At 45.8% G+C, this 17873-nt stretch overlaps 1 protein-coding gene across 1 annotated transcript in view; it reads right to left on the bottom strand.

The window, feature by feature from the left end:
* The window catches only part of LOC309358081 (uncharacterized protein), a 46684-nt gene extending 32358 nt beyond the window's left edge, over positions 1 to 14326 (bottom strand). Inside the window, exons 1-10 of the mRNA XM_081890823.1 lie at positions 14170 to 14326; positions 10983 to 11068; positions 10125 to 10279; positions 8195 to 8325; positions 7897 to 8021; positions 6751 to 6921; positions 5933 to 6040; positions 4855 to 5001; positions 3220 to 3630; positions 1027 to 1264 (exon numbers count right to left, since the gene is read on the bottom strand). Coding sequence (XP_081746949.1) covers positions 1027 to 1264; positions 3220 to 3630; positions 4855 to 5001; positions 5933 to 6040; positions 6751 to 6921; positions 7897 to 8021; positions 8195 to 8325; positions 10125 to 10279; positions 10983 to 11064 — 1568 coding nt within the window. The 5' untranslated portion in view covers positions 11065 to 11068; positions 14170 to 14326. The remainder of the gene's footprint in view (positions 1 to 1026; positions 1265 to 3219; positions 3631 to 4854; positions 5002 to 5932; positions 6041 to 6750; positions 6922 to 7896; positions 8022 to 8194; positions 8326 to 10124; positions 10280 to 10982; positions 11069 to 14169) is intronic.
* Between the last annotated feature and the right edge of the window lie 3547 nt (positions 14327 to 17873).

The raw sequence follows: 17873 nt of genomic DNA, 5'->3' as shown, positions 1-17873 counted from the left end.
ATTGCCCGTCCCACCCTCCCTAGAATAGGGTTGTTCGCTTTGACCTTGCTATGCCTGTCATGGGGTCGTCTGCTTTGGAGCGGGGGCCTGGTAGGAAGGCAAAGAGGTCCATCTGGCTGATTGGCTGGGGCCGTTTGGTTTTTGCCTACTGTGTAGCAAATCGTCACAACTTGTAAGGTTGCGGTTAGGCATTGGTTTATGGTTTGGTTGGTTGAGGGGCATGGATTGACTGTGCCTGCCCCTCTAATGCTGCTGCTGCAAGGGAATTCCGTTAAAGGAATTGGGGGCTAACTATTGCTTGTCCACTCTGTCAAGGGGGCTCGGGCCATAGCAATGAGCTCCTGGTTGCATTTGGGGTGAGGGCAGGTTCCCTGCTCCGCGTAACCCCCAAGTGTATTCCCCCCTTCTGACTTTTCACATCGTGCGGAATGTCAGTCTGTCCCCCATGTGGGGGCAGATAGTCACAACCAATGCCTAAGCAACCACTCACAAATTTGTATTTTAATAAAGTTGTGGCCAAAATTATTGCCAAAAATCTTAAACAAAAAATTCTGTGTGATGTGTGAGTTATTGGGGTGGACCTGGGGACCTCGACACGCAACTGGGATAATAGAATCATAGAGTTGGAAGGGACCATGAGGGTCCCTTGCAGTGCAGAAATCTTTTTCCCAATGTGGGGCTCAAACCTACAACCTTGAGATTAAGGGTCGCATGCTCTGCCAGCTGAGCTATCCCCCTCACATACTGGACATTTGGAGTACAAAGAAACTTAGCGGCTTCCTGGCAACTGGGATGATGAGAGGGCTACGCCACCAGCTCGAAACATTTTGGTGCCCAAGTTAGAGCGGCAGCAAAGGACATAGAATCATAGAATTGTGGAGATATGTAATATATAGCATTATACACACACAGTATAGAAACCCCAGATAAAATGTCTTAAAACCTCAAAACCACATCCAAGACCAAAATCTGGGAAGAGAGCATCATTTAAAACCATCATTGCCAGTGGAGGGAGTTCCTGCTTACCCCTTGATGTGGAACTCCAGCCCCGAGGGGGAGAGGAGGAAGAGGGCAAACTCTGGCTGCCTCCACTTTAGCGCATAGCTGACCAGGCACATGTTGTGGGAGCCAGCGGCAGCAGCAGCAGGTTGACTTCGAACCCACAGCCCGATGGTGAAGGTGTTGAGGTAGCGGCGTATGGCATCTTCCAGCTGCAAGCTGTTGCCACTGCTGGGGAAGTGTAGGTCAAAAGAAAGGCGATACTCTGGAAGGGAAGGCAAAGAGGTCAGCCTCTGAACTTACCCAACAATGTGAGCACCCTTCTTTGCAGATTCTCTGAGAAAGCACAAAAAGCCTCTGTAGCCTTTTCCTGCCCTCCTTCAGCAATTCCTGGAAACAATCAGTGGTGGACTTGGAGGGAATTGAGAGGGTGGGCTGCAGGTCAGTCACACTTTGAGACTGGCACATGTCCAATTGCGACTGCGTCAAGATCTGCTCTGGTCAGACCTCACCTGGAGTACTGTGTCCAGTTCTGGGCACCACAGTTCAAGAAGGACACTGACAAACTGGAATGTGTCCAGAGGAGGGCAACCAAAATGGTCAAAGGCCTGGAAACGATGCCTTATGAGGAGCGGCTAAGGGAGTTGGGCATGTTTAGCCTGGAGAAGAGAAGGTTAAGGGGTGATATGATAGCCATGTTCAAATATATAAAAGGATGTCACATAGGGGAGGGGAAAAGGTTGTTTTCTGCTGCTCCAGAGAAGCGGACATGGAGCAATGGATCCAAACTACAAGAAAGAAGATTCCACCTAAACATTAGGAAGAGCTTCCTGACAGTAAGAGCTGTTCGACAGTGGAATTTGCTGCCAAGGAGTGTGGTGGAGTCTCCTTCTTTGGAGGTCTTTAAGCAGAGGCTTGACAACCATATGTCAGGAGTGCTCTGGTGGTGTTTCCTGCTTGGCAGGGGGTTGGACTCGATGGCCCTTGTGGTCTCTTCCAATTCTATGATTCTATGATTCTATCTCTGGGCACCAGGTTGGTGATCTCCACCTGACTCTCCAGCTTTCTTATGCAAGCAAGTTAGCAGAAAGGCTTATTTATTTCATTTATCTCCCACCTTTTTCTCCAAGGAGTCCATAGTTCACCCCCCCCCTTCCTCAGTCAATCCCTACAATGAGCCTGCAAGGTAGGCTAAGAGGCTGCAGCTGACTCCAAGGTCACCCAGTGAGCTTCATGACTGAGTGGGGAGTTGAACCCTGATCTCCCAGGTCCAAAACCTGACACTCTAACCACTACACCATGTTTGGTTGTACTGCCCCACCCCTTGTTGGAGGTGATGATGTCTGTGCATGGAAAATGGTTTCTGTGCATGCAAAAAAAGAGAAAGAAAAAGCTGGCAGTCTTGCAACATGCAAGGGAAGCACCTGGAGATCTGCAGGCAGTGCAACCTTTCCAACTATCATGCTCAGCTAGCAGATAACTATCATGCTCAGCAGAGGTTATATTTTCTGAGAATCCTCCGGAAAAACAATCTCTCAAAGGACCTGTTGATGGCATTCTACCATTGCACTGTGGAGAGCGTACTAACTTATGGTCTGTGCGTGTGGTTTGGGAGCTGCACAGCCAGGGGAAAAACAATGCTATCCAGGGTTGTAAAGACTGCAGAGAGAATTATTGGGTGCACTCTTTCCACCTTAGATCAAATCTATGCTGCCAGGTGCCATAAGAAAGCGGCAGAGATAGCACATGATAGTACGCACCCCGGAAATGATCTCTTTCAGCTTCTGCCTTCTGGAAGAAGGTATAGGGTTATAAAGGCCAGGACTAGCTGCCTGAAAAACAGTTTCTACGCTAATGCAATTCTGGTTCTAAACGCAGCATAAGGGGTCTCTGTAGTTTAGTGTATTTTAAAATGGGGTTTTAGAGATTTTAGGGGGTTTTGAATGTTTTATGTAGTTTTTATGTAGTTTTATGTAGTTTTTCAATTTCATTGTTCCGCAAGGGACAATGACAATAAAGATATCGTATATATTGTATATATCGTATATATGCCAAGGAGACGTATATCTCTGTTGACATGAATTCCAAGGAAACCAGGTAGAATGGGCTTGCTGCAGGGACCCCCCATGACTCTTTACAGAAACATCAATGCTTGCCCACAAAAGCAAGGAGGACTCTTCTTTTGTCCCCCCCCCCAAAAAAAAATTCACCCCAACCTACCTAGAGACGCGTTGGCCACAGTTGCTCCCATTATCCTCAAGGAGCCGAGGTTTGCGAAGGGAATGTCTTGGGCGCTGGAGAGACGGAAATGCTCCTGGTGGTCCAAGAAGCTTGCGAGGCCGTCAGGGTAAGTGAAGAGGCTCCATGTGCTGAACAGCCCAGGCGAAAAGGGCACCCCAGAAAAGTTCTTGCGCTCCAGGGAGCCGCCGAGATCTGTGGTGACACTGCCACGCACGTGGGTGGCATTGGACTCCAGGCTTAGTCGGAAATGAGTGGCATCGGTGTGGAGGCCAGCCAAGGACAGGGTGCAGGAAGAATGACCAGGGAAAGAGAAGGTGACATCAGCTGTGGCATGCGGACCTATCCCTCCAGGGAGGGGAAAGTACACAGGCTCTGGCGGACCACAAAAATCTGGCAACAGAGATGGGAGCAAATTAGGCCCAGGGAAGGGAAGGCGGAGGAGCCTGCTGTTATTGGTGGAGCTCGACTCAAGGACTCCCAACACTCAGTGGCGTAGCGTGGGGGGTGCAGGGGGGCCGGCCGCACCGGCCGCAACATCTGGGGGTTAGGGTTAGGGGGCGCAAATCTACGGGTTAGGGGGCGCAAATCCACGGGTTAGGGGGCGCAAATTACTTGCCTTGCCCCTGGTGCTGACAACCCACGCTACGCCACTGCCAACACTCATTTCATTCAGACCCTGTGAGAGGAACCATCGGAGGACTCCATCCCACAAGATGCCCACCCGCCTTTTGGATCAGCCCCCTAGCACTCAGCCACTGCCTCTCCCCCCACCCCCTGCCAAGGCAAAAGGGATTGGGAGGGGCAGTGACCTACAAAAATTCACATGTGGAATCTGAGGTTCCCAAACTTGTCGCCCAAATCCAGATTCTTTTATCTTTCAGAAGGATTTTATGCAGTTACGAAACGAAATGCCGGTTCTGAAATCAAAATGAGCATGCCTTTTTTGAATTGCCTCTTGTAAACCACCCTGAGATCTTGATGAAGGGTGGCATATAATTTATATAAGGGTGGCATAGTTTAAATAATTATTCAAGGGGATGAAAGCTATCCCCCTACATGAGGGCTTTCTTCCAAGATTTCCCATAAAAGCCTTTGGAGAGGGATTTTGTCTCAAACTGTCAGCTCAGTCCTTCACAGGTTTGTTGCCAGCCCTTTGCATAGTCTGTTCCTCTAGTCTTTCTACCTAATTTAACAGGAATTTGCTAATTAGGGGTTTGCAATTCCTTGGATCTCAGAGTGGCTGGAGCAGAGTACAATTAATAACATTGTTACCGTTACCATTATCGTTACCGTTATGTTTATCGTTATCGTTAATCGATATCATACTGTTACGGTTATGGTTATGGTTACAGTTCTGGTTACCGTTACCGATATCGTTATCGCTATCATTATTATCAGCTGCTTTCTTGTCTCCTTGAGATAATGTCCAGCATTTCAGATGAAAATCCACATTTTCACACCTGAGTGGTGCTTTTATACTGCAAATTGCTTTGTGATTTTAGCTCCCCTTTTCTCCACTCACGAGAAGAGAGAGTTAAGAGGCAGCTCTCTCTCTCTGTCTGCTCCATCCTGTCTGCGGCCCCTCTGTTGCCCTTGAGCATCTATGGCACTCACCATATCTGTGCTGGCAGACAAATCCTGTTATTTCGGTCGTAGGACGCTCATTGCACGGTCTGGTCTGCCACGTCCCATGTTGGGCCATATTGGTGGGCTGCAGACTCAGCACCACACACTGGTCCTTCACCTGTTCGGGGGCTTTTCCTAGAGAATAGAGCAGCCAGGGGTGGTAAGAGCCCATATGAGCGGCTTCTAGCTACAGCCTCCTACCTTGTCTCCAGGAAGTCCCAACACTCTTCCTAATGCTACCTTCATTGTCACTTCTTGCACTTCTTTCCCACCCCAAGTGGGAAATGGGCAAGAACTTTAGGTCCATTCCACACCCTTCCCCCAGCCTCAACACCCCATCCCAGAGCCCATTTGTGTGGAGAAGGAAACCCAGCTGAGTCAATGTGGTATTGCAGACTAGGGCCTGGGAGAGACCAGGGTTCAAATCTTAATTTGGGCATTGTTGTTGTGGGGATTAAGGGGATTAAGGGTGGAGGGAAAGAGCTCCTTGTAGAAAAATGTGGGATATGAATGCAATAAATACATAAATAAATAAATAAATAGGGGCAATAAAATAATAAAGAGCCCCAGGTCTTATGGAGCAAGTCTTATGAGGAACAGTAGAGAGAGTTGGGTATGTTTAGCCTGAAAAAGAGGAAACTGATATGGGACAGATGAGAGCCATCTTCAAATATCTTAAGGTCATCACATGGAAGATGGAACAAGCTTGCTTTCTCCTGCTCTGGAGCGTAAGACTTGAACCAATGGATTCAAGTTACAAGAAAGAGGATTCTGACTAAATGTTAGGAACAGCTTTAGGGCAGTACGAGCTGTTCAGCTGAGGATTGGACCCCCTCAGAAGGTGGTGGCCTCTCCTTCCTTGGAGGTTTTTAAGCAGAGGTTGGATGGCCATCTGTCATCATGCTTGAGTTGAGATTCCTGCATTACAGGGGGTTGAGTTGGGGTCCCTTCCAACCCTACAAATCTATGATTCTAGTTTTTATGCAGTTCTGGATGGCAACACAGAGAAGCAGCTGTGATTCAGGACCCTTCTGTTCAGGAGCGATCATGCTTGGACTCAACATACCCAGATGCCACCGGAAATAGGCTGGGGGGGCTGACGAGTCGCTCCACCTCCATGAGGTGCCAAAGCGCAGCCCGATCCACATCTGCCAGCCGTCCTCAGGAAAGGCATCTGGGGAGGAAAAGGAGAAACCATCACAGATGTTTCTTGGTAAGGATTAGATGGCCAGCTCCCCGCACCCTCTTCCAGTGCAAAACCATCGCTACTACCTCCCAGTTTGAATGGGGACAATAAATGCCACCATCTCATAGAATTGTAGGTCTGGAAGGGACCCGAGGGCCATCTAGTCTGACCCCCTGCAATGCAGGCATACACAGTTGTCCCATACAGGGATCAAACCTGCAACCTTGGCATTATCAGCACCACACTGTACCAACTGAAGAGGAGGAGGAAGAGAATTATTCTGAGGGCAGCATTCGGCTACAGGTGCTCCTTTAAGTTTTGAAAATCTCCACTGTTAGTTTCATTTTTTGCTGCTTTTGACTGTAAGCATCTTTAAAGGGGCATTTGCCCAGAAAAGCAGCCCCCCAAATATTTAAAATATAAAGAGATAAATGGCAACAGCCATCCCCCAAGGGCACTTAAAAAACTAATAAGAAGCACATATCTCAATTGGTAGAGCATGAGTTTCTTTATCTCTGGTTCGTGGGTTCATGCCCCGTGTTGGGCAAAGAGGATTCCTGCATTGGGGGGTTGGACTACTAGACAGATGGTCCCTGTGGTCCCTTCCAACTATGAGTCTATTATTCTAAGAGGAGCCCAGCTAGATCAGCCCAAAATGCTACTGTCTTGGCTACTGGTTTGCTGCTTCCATCCCTCACCTGACAGGAAGCTGTTCTGCTCCTCGTCTCCAACAATTGCAAGGCCCTCCCCAGATTCCTGGCAAAAAGACTGGGCCTCTCTCCATGACCTCAGTTCCCGGAAGGATGGGAAGTGGAAGGCGTAGCAGTGGGAGCGGAAAGGCACTTTCCTCACAGAGCCAGGGAGGGCATCTAAACAGGAAAGGCACAAGGGGAGAGAGAGAGGTAGAAGAAGGTGCAGCTATGAAGTTGGTGGGCAGGTCCACATTTTAGATTAATGTAAATGGTGAACTCCTCACACTGCCTTTATTTCCCCTTCACCCACCCAGCGTTCTCCTCCACACTTTCTCCTCCTGAAATCCAGAGATCCCCTTTGCACTTCCCCCAGCAGGGCTTTCGACAAAATCCCCCAGGATATTATTGTGAAGAAGCAGGTAAAATGTGAGCTGGACGAGGAAACTGTTAGATGGATTTGTAGCTGGTTGCCTGGCTGAACCCAAAGTGTGCTCATTAATGGTTCCTCGTCATCCTGGAGGGAAAGGGGGGCTGCCACAGGGCTATGTCCTGGGTCCGCTGTAGTTTAACATCTTGGATGAAGGAATTGAGGGGATGCTCATCAAATTTGCAGATGACCCCAAAATGAAAGGGGAAGCTAATGCCACATAAGACAGAATCGGGTTTCAAGATGACCTTAACGGATTGGAGAACTGAGCCCAAACTAGCAAAATTTCAACAGGGACAAATGTAAGGTTCTGCCCCTTGGTAGGAAAAACCATCTGCACAAATATAAGATGGGGGACACCTGGCTTACTAGTAGTACATGTGAAAAGGGTCTGGGGTCTTAGTGGACAACAAGCGTAACATGAGTCAACAGTGTGATGCACAGAGAGGCCTGTCAATGGCTACTAAGTCTTGAAGCATCAAGGAACCCCTCCCGTGCCGACCCTGGGTGCTGGGGAGGTAAAACTCAGCCAGATGGGCAGGATATAAATACTACTACAACAACAACAATTACTACTACAACTACTATTAAAATTAGCGAGGGCTACTGGGTTTGGCTATCTCCATTCAACAGCAAAATGCAGCATTTCTATAGCCTCCCTCATTATGCCTCCTGCTGGCTGCTGAATGTCGAGGCTGGGAAGGAGACACCCCCTTTGCTCTTACCTGTCATGGGCATCTCACAGATGAAGGAGACGTTGGCACCGCAATCCCAGTCCCTCCACTGACCAGCATAGATGCCCACGAGCTGTGTGCAACGCTCCTTCTTGGGGTGGCCTTGGAGCCAGTTTCTGATAAAGCAGAAAGAGTTCAAGATCCAAAAGCAAAGAACTTGCTTCTGGTCTCTTAGCAAACCACTTTGATAGCTCCGTCGGCAGAGCAGGAGACTTGATCTTGGGGTTGTGGGTTGAAGCCCCACACTGGAGCCCTCTGCCATCAGAGCCATGCATCAAGGTTCTCTTACCTGTACCAGCTCTGCGATAATGGGGTCCCATCCACCCAGGCGAGCTGACTGCTTGCCTCTCGCCATGCCAACCCGATCCAGTAGTGCAAGGCGTTTTCCCGGGTGCTGTCTGAGAGTTCCGTCAGGAACATCTGTGCAAAGGCAGCATAATAAAATCACAGAATCATAACATTGTTGAGTTGGAAGGAACCCCAAGGGTCATCTAATCTAAACTCCTGCAATGCAGGAATCTTTTTGCCCAATGTGGGGCTTGAACCCACAACCCTGAGATTAAGAGTTTCATGCTCTCAGATTGTTCTTTGCTGAAAGAAAATTATATGAAGATGATGTATAGATGGTATATAACTCCAGTGCAGTTAGGTAAAATGTATAAAACCAGTTCAAATGTGTGTTGGAAGTGTAAGGAAAAGGAGGGGACATTTTATCATATGTGGTAGGATTGTAATGAAATTAAAAAGTTTTGGGAAATGATATACAATGAACTGAAGAAAATGTTCCATCTAACATTTGTTAAGAAACCTGAAGCATTTCTGTTAGGGATTGTAGGAAAAGACCTGCCAAGGAAGCTGAAAAATATCTTCATGTATGCAACAACAGCGGCGAGAGTCTTAATAGCACAAGGATGGAAGAATGAGGAAACCCTGACTAAAGAACTGTGGCAAGAGAAGCTGATGGACTATGCAGAATTGGCAAAATTGACACATAAACTACGGGACAAGGAAAACTGTGACTTTAATGACAAAGTACTTAAAGAAACAACAAAGTGAACTGGACTCCTTGGCAGGTTTTGAATAACCACTCACAAACTTTTTATGGACAATAACCAGCCAGATAAATTAAGGATTTATACAGTTTTGTAATATGCAGAGAATAGTATTTGTAGAGAAACCAGAGACTGGACCTGAGGGAAATCAGGGGGAGGGGAGGGCGGGTTATTTTATGGGGGAGGGGGGAATGGGGGGAATTAAGGATGATATGTATTATGTTTTGTTTAAATTTGTAATAAAAAATATTTTTTTAAAAAAAGAGTTTCATGCTCTACCGACTGAGCTGTCCTGCAGTGGGAGCAAAGGCAGGCAGCATAACTTTCGCCACTTTCCCAACAGTCTCTGCCAGGGACTTCTACAGGAAAGGGGCCATGGCTTGGTGTTAGGGCAATTGCTTTGCATGCAGAAGGCAGCATCTCTGGGTAGCGCTGGGGCAGCGTCCTTGCATGAAATCTTGGAGAGCTGCTGCCAGTCAGTGCAGACAATGCTCAGCTAGTTGCACTAGCTGTTTATGTTCCTGGGCTCAGGAAATGACCTAGCCGACCTGGGACTCAAGAGCCCTCATTGGGTGCAGAATAGAAAAGGGTTCTGAACAGTGTTAGAAATTCAACAGGTGCCAGGCGCATTTTGCAGAGATCTCTTGGTTCGCCTCCTCCTCAGTTAATCCCTACAACGACCCTGCGAAGTAGGTTAAGAGTCTGTGATTGACTCCAAGGTCACGCAGTGAGCTTCATGACTGGCTGAGTGGGGAGTTGAACTCTGATCTCCCAGGTCCTGGTGTGACTCTTAACCACTACAGCATACTGGTTTCCTAAAGAAATTCTACTATGGGACCGCTCTATCAGTTAAGTTGGTCAATAATATGGGGAAAGCAAATTGTCACTTTGAGAAGGATCTGCAATATTTTCCTTGAAGCTTGAATTCCCCCCCCCCTTCTGGGTTGTTTGATTGGATGTTTTAGTGGGCTGTCAACCACTTTGAGATTTTTCCTTTAAAAGATAAAGCAGAAATGAAACATGGTACCTAGGGCACCTGGCCATTGCCATACCTGGGTCAGATCTGGATTCTGTGCCAGGCAGTCATCCTCAAGTGAGGTTTCCCTCGCTTCCTTCCTCCCAAACTAAAGCATTCCCAGCCTGCAGCTTGCAAAATCCGCCTCTTACCTGCTTGTGGTAATCCTTGATGACAACCAGGTCTGCCTTTTGGTCCCTGCAGAAGACTCTGGCTTCACTCCAGGACAGAACAAGAGAGCCAGCTGGGATGTAAAAGCAAAGCTCATCCCTGTACAGGATCCACTTTGGGGGGCACAACCCCAGCACTGTGTGGAAAGGAAAGGTGGCATTGTCCCAATCAGTAAAATGTTAGCTTCTTGTTGCTAACTTTCAAAACAGTAGCTTCTTGTTCCCACCTCTCAAAACTGGGGATTTGGACAAAGGAGGGAAGGGGCATGTCAGATGGTGTTCCTGGGCACTAGAAATGCTTTTGGGTTGGGCCTGCTTGCTGGTCTGGGAACCACAGAATCATAGAATAGAAAGGGACCCCGAGGGTCATCTAGCCCAACCCCCAGCAATGCAGGAATCTCCACTCAAACATCCATGACAGATGGCCATCCAATCTCTGCTTTAAAACCTCAGTTGAGCAAAAAAGAACAATAACTCCAGCTTCCTGCATTGCAGAGGGTGGGACTAGATGACCTGTGTGGTCCCTTCCAAATCTATGATTCTATGATTCTATTATAAGGAGATCTGCTCTTGCTGGTTACAGACAGCCTTTACCTCCTTTTCCTTGCCAGCCTGACAGTTTCAGAAGGGTTGACTCTGACACCTAGGACCAGTCTTCAGGAGTTTTGCTTGCACACACACACATCATAATTTGCAGCCTCAGGTTTTTTATCCCCCACCCACAGATAAAATGACCCATAAATTGGTTGCACATAGCGAAGAAGAAAGGCCAGGGCACTTGAAACAAATATTGTGAACTTCCCACTTTTTATCTCTTGTCTTCCTCCAGGAACTTCCTACCAGAATTGGCGAAGAGCAACCCCAACAGAACTCGGACTACCTTCTGTTGCATCTCTGCTCTCCATAGAGACGCTGACCCCATCAGCCTGAAATCGAAATCATATCACAGTTAGTCTTTTTTTAAAAAAATAATTTTTTATTAGTTTTCCAACACAAATAAAAGACAAAACAATACACACACAAAAACAGACCCCAAACATATAAACATGTATAATTTCAAAAAACTTATTTTCATAACCTTACTTCTCGGACTTTCCCTTACCTCCCCTTTTCTGCATCTCTGTTTTAAAAATTTTTCAGCAACTCTTCACACCAATTAGTTAATTACTTATTTTCTCTTTAAATTTCTTCTAACCCTTAACGGTTACAGCTGTAATTCTATATTTTCCTTTCCCTTGACATTTTAGCATTCATCAATTTTACAACAGTTTTTCAGATATACTTTAAATTTCATCCAATCTTCTTCCACCGTCTCTTTTTCTTGGTCACGGATTCTGCCGGTCATCTCCGCTAGTCCCATATAGTCAATCACCTTTGTCTGCCATTCTTCCAGCATGGGTAGTTCTTGTGTCTTCCAATACTTTGCTAGAAGGATCCTTGCCGCTGTGGTAGCATACATAAAAAATGTCCTATCCTTCTTTGATACCAATTGGCCAACCATGCCCAAGAGAAATGCCTCTGGTTTCTTATGAAAAGTACATTTAAGTACCTTCTTAATTTCATTATAAATCATTTCCCAAAAGGCTTTAATACTCTGGTTTCTCTTCAGATTGTATAAATCTTTCGCCTTTAACATATCACAGTTAGTCTTTCCCAATCTCTGCGATAGGAGATCTCCATCCCCTGCCAGGACGTGTTCCCAACCTAGTCAAGGAACAGACTGCATACAGGTCTTCCTCATGCCTTCAGTTCAATGCTGCTAATTCATGTGGTAATGTAGCAACTTTTCTGGTATCTGTACCCAGCAGTGTTCAAAATTCCCCAGGTGAGTTTTGCAATGGGCAGAGGTCCAATTGTGACCACGTGGAGATCTCTGGGCAACAGGCTGGCAACTGACATCTCCATCTTGCTGGCCCCTCCAGCTTTCTTAAGGATGTAAGCAGAAGAGCTTATTTATTGCATTTTTATCCTACTTTTTCCTCCAAGGAATACATGGTTCACCCCCCACCATAAAAAAATCAAACAATCCAGAATAAAACAAATTCAAGCTTCAAAGGAAGTATTTCAGATCCTTCTCAAAGTTACACTTGGCTTTCCCCATATTTATTGACTGACTTAATTTATAGAGCTGCACTGTAGCAGAAAGACTCTAGGAGTGGTTAAAGCATCCAATATGGCAACCTTATAAAATGGCCTCTGTACTCTCAAAAAAAACACAACAACCCAGGATGGTTGAGGAACAGTTGAGGGATCTGAAATAGGCAACCTTTCCTATGTATGTGAGAGAGAGTGGCAACGACCACAGCATCGTACACACACCCAAAAATCCTGCTTGCTTTGGGGCACCACCTAGCAACCAATAACTCTAGGCAGGCTTGATTTAAAGGTTCCAGCCACTAGGCCGAAACGCAGCCTGCCTTTTGTTACCAGTTGTTGCTGCTGGTCATAGATCATAGAATGGTCTAGTTCTGATGAGATGAAGAGTCTCGTGCTCTACTGGTGATGATCGGTACTGGGGAAAAACAAGGCATTAGGAAATAAATTTTGACTCAAAAACAATAACTGCGGGGGGGGGACCACACACACACACCAAAAACACACACCCATAGCCGGACAGGTGAAAAAATGGATGAGGCAAAAGCAGCACCTCCCTTGGTCAAGAAGAGAGCAGAATGGTGGCCCTTTGGCAGAATGACCATGTTTTTGCAACAGACCTCAACAGCTTTGTTCAACATCATCTGGTTAGGATGGGGAGACAGCTGCCCCTGTTGAATTTCTGCCTGCCAATGCAGGAATTGTTTGCCCAATATGGGGCTTGAATCCACAACTCTGGGATTAAGAGTTTCAAGCTCTTACCAACTGAGCTTTCCCATTGTCCTACCTGGGGATGCAGGAATCTTTTGCCCAACGTGGGTTTGAACCCACAACCCTGAGATGAATCACCTCGTGCTTTACTGACAGAGCTATCACACCTATTTAGCTCTCTGAAGCAGTATGATTCTGATGCTGAAAACATTTCCAGTTGCTTTTGCTTCAGGAAAGCTCAGTCAGTAGAACATGAGACTATTAATCTCAGGGTGGTGGGACTAGAAGACTATTAATCTCATGGCAGGGGGCTGGACTAGATGACGACACTTGCTGTCCCTTCCAGCCGTACGGTTCTATGATTCTAACGCTGCAATCCTAAGGCTCAAATAAGACAAGAGCACCTCACCTAATTGACCCACACAATATTTGGGGGCATTACCATGAATGAATGGTTCTTTTATGAATTGATAGTGAGATGTCTGAAGAAGGGGAAATGTACCAGGCCGAAAATTCGGTGAACAATGGCTGCATTGACTCAATTGGATGCGTTAAAATCCTGCTTGCGTCAAGAGGAGCAGAAACAACGGAAGCTGCTTTAAGTGACCCTGGAGCAGCAGGCTTTGATGTGTTGACTTTATATCAAAAGATTTATATCGAAAGATGGTCCCTTTCCAAGACTAGCCTGAAAAGTGAGAACAATCTGTCATTTCTCAACCTGAGATAGCTCAGCTGGTAGAGCATGAAACTCTTCTTCTCTGGGTCGTGGGTTCGAGTCCCGCATTAGGGGAAAGATTCATGACTTGTGGGGAGTTGGATTAGATGATCCTTGGGCTCTACAGTTCCATGATTCTAAGCTTAACGCTGAAACAAGCTCATAATCCAGTGCTATTCCATGGACTAGGTAGACCACTGTTTCAGCTCTGTTGGTTAGAGCGAGGAGCTGGTAATGCCAAGGTTGTGAGTTTGATCCCCGTATGGACAACTTGCATATTCTGCATTGCAGGGAGTTGAGCTAGATGACCCTTGGGGGAGAGAGGGCCAGGAGACAGACATGCGCTCCCCACCCCCAGTCTTCCAGAAAACACAGAGAAATGAAAAGATCAGTGGAGAGATTGGTTGCGTACAGACACAGTCTCCAATAGCTTGGGGGAAAAACTAGAGAGGAAGGGAAGACAGGGACCTTCAGTCCTCACAACTGGCTCATTGGGGCAATACTTACCGACAAGAGTTGCTGGCATCACTAGGACTGTATAGTTTTAGTTTCTTTGAATGAAGAGTTAACTTCACTGAGACTCGTGTTTTTTATTGCTGACCTACACCTGACTCAGGCTCCTGACATGCAAACAGGACAGCAACAAGGCATGCAATGTCCTAGAGACTAGGATAATCATCTCTACATGTAGTCATGAAATGACTCAACAAGTCATTGACCTCCCTGGCATTGCTATGGTAACCCAGTGACACAAGGCCCCCTTATCTCAGAACATCCAGGCATGGGGGATTGGTCTCAAGACATGAGACCATTTAATTTTAACTCATAGTTCACACTGTCTATCAGCTCAAACCCACCCCTGACAGAGAACCCCATATGCAGGAAGATGACAACATCTTCCTGTGGCCCAGGAAAAGTGACCTTTAGAGCCAAAAAGGAGAGGCCTAAAGACTATAGGTCTGGCACAACAGCACACCCCACTCTAAGGATGGGTGAATCCCTAGTTGCCACCCTCCAAACCTATGACATGCACAGGGTCTGGGATAGTTTGTATGGGGAGAGGTGGTCCTTTAAGGCACTGGGGTCCTGAGCTGTGTAAGACTTTATAGGTCAACACCAGTAAGTGACACCTGTCAGTCGAGTCAGATTCTGTGTACATGAAATGGGCAGGAGGTGCCATCCTGTCCATTGCTACAGGTGGCAAAATGTTTGGGCCAGCCACACATGTACTCATCCACCAGAAAGGACCCACACAGAAATGTCACCTCTCACATCCCTGTACTTAGGGGGTAGTATTCAGCTATGTTTCATTTGGAGTAGACCCATTGAAATTAATGGACCTATAGTAACAGTCATTTTCATTTATTTCAGTGACAATACTCAGAATAAAACTTAGTTGAAAACCACCCAGGGTGCTGCTCATTACTAGTTAAGTCACACATAAAAACACTCAATGGTACAGTGTTTTTAAAAACTGCTCCAATTATAGTAGGTTGTTTGTTTTCCCCCCAGAGGCCTATCATCCAGTTGTGATTGGATGATTTTATTTGAGTAATAAAGGCTGCAGTGGCAGATAACTGTTACAGGTTACGGCCCTTGTTATGGTTCATGCAGACAATTCTTCCAGACCAGGATAAATGTTGCTATTTGTTTATTCCTTCAGAAGAGTAGAGACTTGGGTCTTTTTGCCACAATCAATTTATTATGCAATACATATTTGTTTATCATCTGTTACACTGTGGGCACATCTCTTTCTCCACCGCACTGCAGGATATTGCATTTTCACTGTGGGGATATTGTATTTTCAAAACTCTCAGAAAGCAATATTTCTATCTGCCATTGTGAAGGGCTGGGGTGGGGGGTTAAGAAAAAGCAGGCCAGCTCACTTGCAAGATAAGGGTGTACAAAAAGTATTGTATTCTTTCGTAGGGTATGGAAGCTGGATTTCTTTCCTTGAGTCAAGTTTGCACTGTGTGTGTGTACCCAACAACATGGGGGGGGGGAGAGAACCAAATCACTGTTTGTATCATTAACGGGGTTTTTTCTGTATGCCCTGTTTAGGGAAGTTTTCAATGTTTAATGCTGTATTGTGTTTTTAATATTCAATTGGGAGCCATCCAGAGTGGCTGGGGAAACCCAGCCAGATGGGTGGGGTATAAATTATTTATTTATTTATTTATTTATTTATTTATTTATTTATTTATTTATTTATTTTACTACTACTACTACTACTACTACTACTACTACTACTACTTGGTAGATGTGGTTACATCAATATTATGAGCCAATATTAATGTTACCATATCTATGACTACAAAATTATACTGTGTGTTTTGTTCTTATGCTGGGGGTTTTTACATTGCTGCTAAAAATGGTAATAAATAAAGTGTGGGACTTCCTGGCACACATGCCCTTTGACGTGGAAGCTCTTCTAATAAATCTATGCCGCCTTAATAACATTCACATACAGAACATGTAGCTCAAGCTAGAATTGGGTATGACCTTTAGTGTCATGTGTCAAAGCACTTGCCAAAGAAGTCAGAAACTATATTGGGGTCAATAACACATATCACAAAACTGTTTCTTCAGATTCTTCACCCTGTTCCTAAGCAGTGGGGGAATTTTACTCAATATTCTCCAGGGAGTATCGCATGTGAAGGGCTCATATTTAGCAAAGGTAGTGAGCACTACTTCATTCTTTTTCCAGAAGGGTTTTTCTTCTGTTGTTGCTGCTGCAAAGAATGAAGCAGAGCTTTGCTTTGTAAAGAGGATATAAGGATAAGAAAATTAAGTGTAGGTTCAGAATAGCTGCAGTCTGCAGACAGTTTGATATCTCACTGGGAACTATCACGTCTATAATATGCAGAAGTATGATGAGTTTTGCCCTCGGTATGTGGTGCCTTGAATTTGATATCATACTTTGCAGCCTGATCTAGGAAAGCATGCTCATTTATTATCTTTGGAAAAAGTTATGAATCTGTATCATGCACTTACTAGTCACCCAAGAGGAGAAGGAAAAGGTGACCAGTTGTGGCTGAGAAGAAGGGGAAATGAGGACTGTCTCACGATTGTTCTTTACTTCTGCATGGTTCCAAAGTGCAAGAAGTTTCGAGAGACTTGCTGGCAGGGCCTTAAAGGAGTGTTAGAGCACATGCTTTATGTAGAGAAGGTGCTAGGCTCAGTTCCTGGCATCTCTAGCAAGGAAAGGCTGTCATCACGCAGGGGGGCAAAGCTAAGCGGGGTCCAGTATGGTTTCAAATTGGATGGGGGGCTGTATTGCAAGGGGATGGACTAGATAGCCCTTAGGGTCCCTCCAAACTCTTTCATTCTATGCCTCTGTGTGTCTATGAACTGCAGTGAATTCCTTTGGGGAATTAAAGGGACAGAGCTACCTAAACTGTATAGAAATTTATTCATGAGTGTGACTACAGTGGCAAGAATGTTACTTGCCCAAAAATGGAAAGAAGAAGTCCCAGCAAAAGAAGAATGTTTACCAAAACATATTGAATATGCATGAATGGCAAAATTTGCCAAAAAAGTAAGAAATCAAGATAACAAGCTTTTTATAAAAGAATGGAAATCGTTTATTGAATATTTAAAAATGAACTGTAAACAGATAAGAACATTGGCAGGATTACTGTAATAACCTGCAGTTTTATAAGAGTACAGTGGTGCCTCTGGTTGCAGATGGGATCCATTCCAGAGGTCCGGTCAGATCCTAACGTTTCTGCAACCTGGGGGCTGCTTCTGCGCATGCGCATGTGGTGAAACCCGGTCAAATACTTCTGGGTTTCCACTTTCACATCCTGAAGTTTACATAACCAGAGGGTTACGTAACCGGAGGTACTACTGTATATGTTTAAAGTAGATGAATAAATGAGCAAATTAAGTTAATTTGTATACAGTGGTACCTCTGGTTGCGAACGAGATCTTTTCCGGAGCCCCGCTTGCAACCTGAATGGAACCCAACCTGCGCCTGCACACGCATGGGTCACAATTCACCGCTTCTGTGCATGTGCATGACATCATTTTGTGCATCTGCATGTGCACAAGTGGCGAAACCCAGAAGTAACCCTTTCTGGTACTTCCGGGTCGCCGTGGGACACAACCTGAAAAGACGTAACGCGCAGCGTTCGCAACATGAGGTATGACTGTATGCAGAAAATGTAAAGAATAAATTTAGGGAATCGCAGAAAGAGGGGGAAGGAAGT

The sequence above is a fragment of the Podarcis melisellensis genome (genome assembly GCF_964234715.1).
Source record: "Podarcis melisellensis genome assembly, chromosome: 15".
NCBI lineage: Eukaryota > Metazoa > Chordata > Lepidosauria > Squamata > Lacertidae > Podarcis > Podarcis melisellensis.
This window is presented reverse-complemented; position numbering and strand designations above follow the sequence as displayed.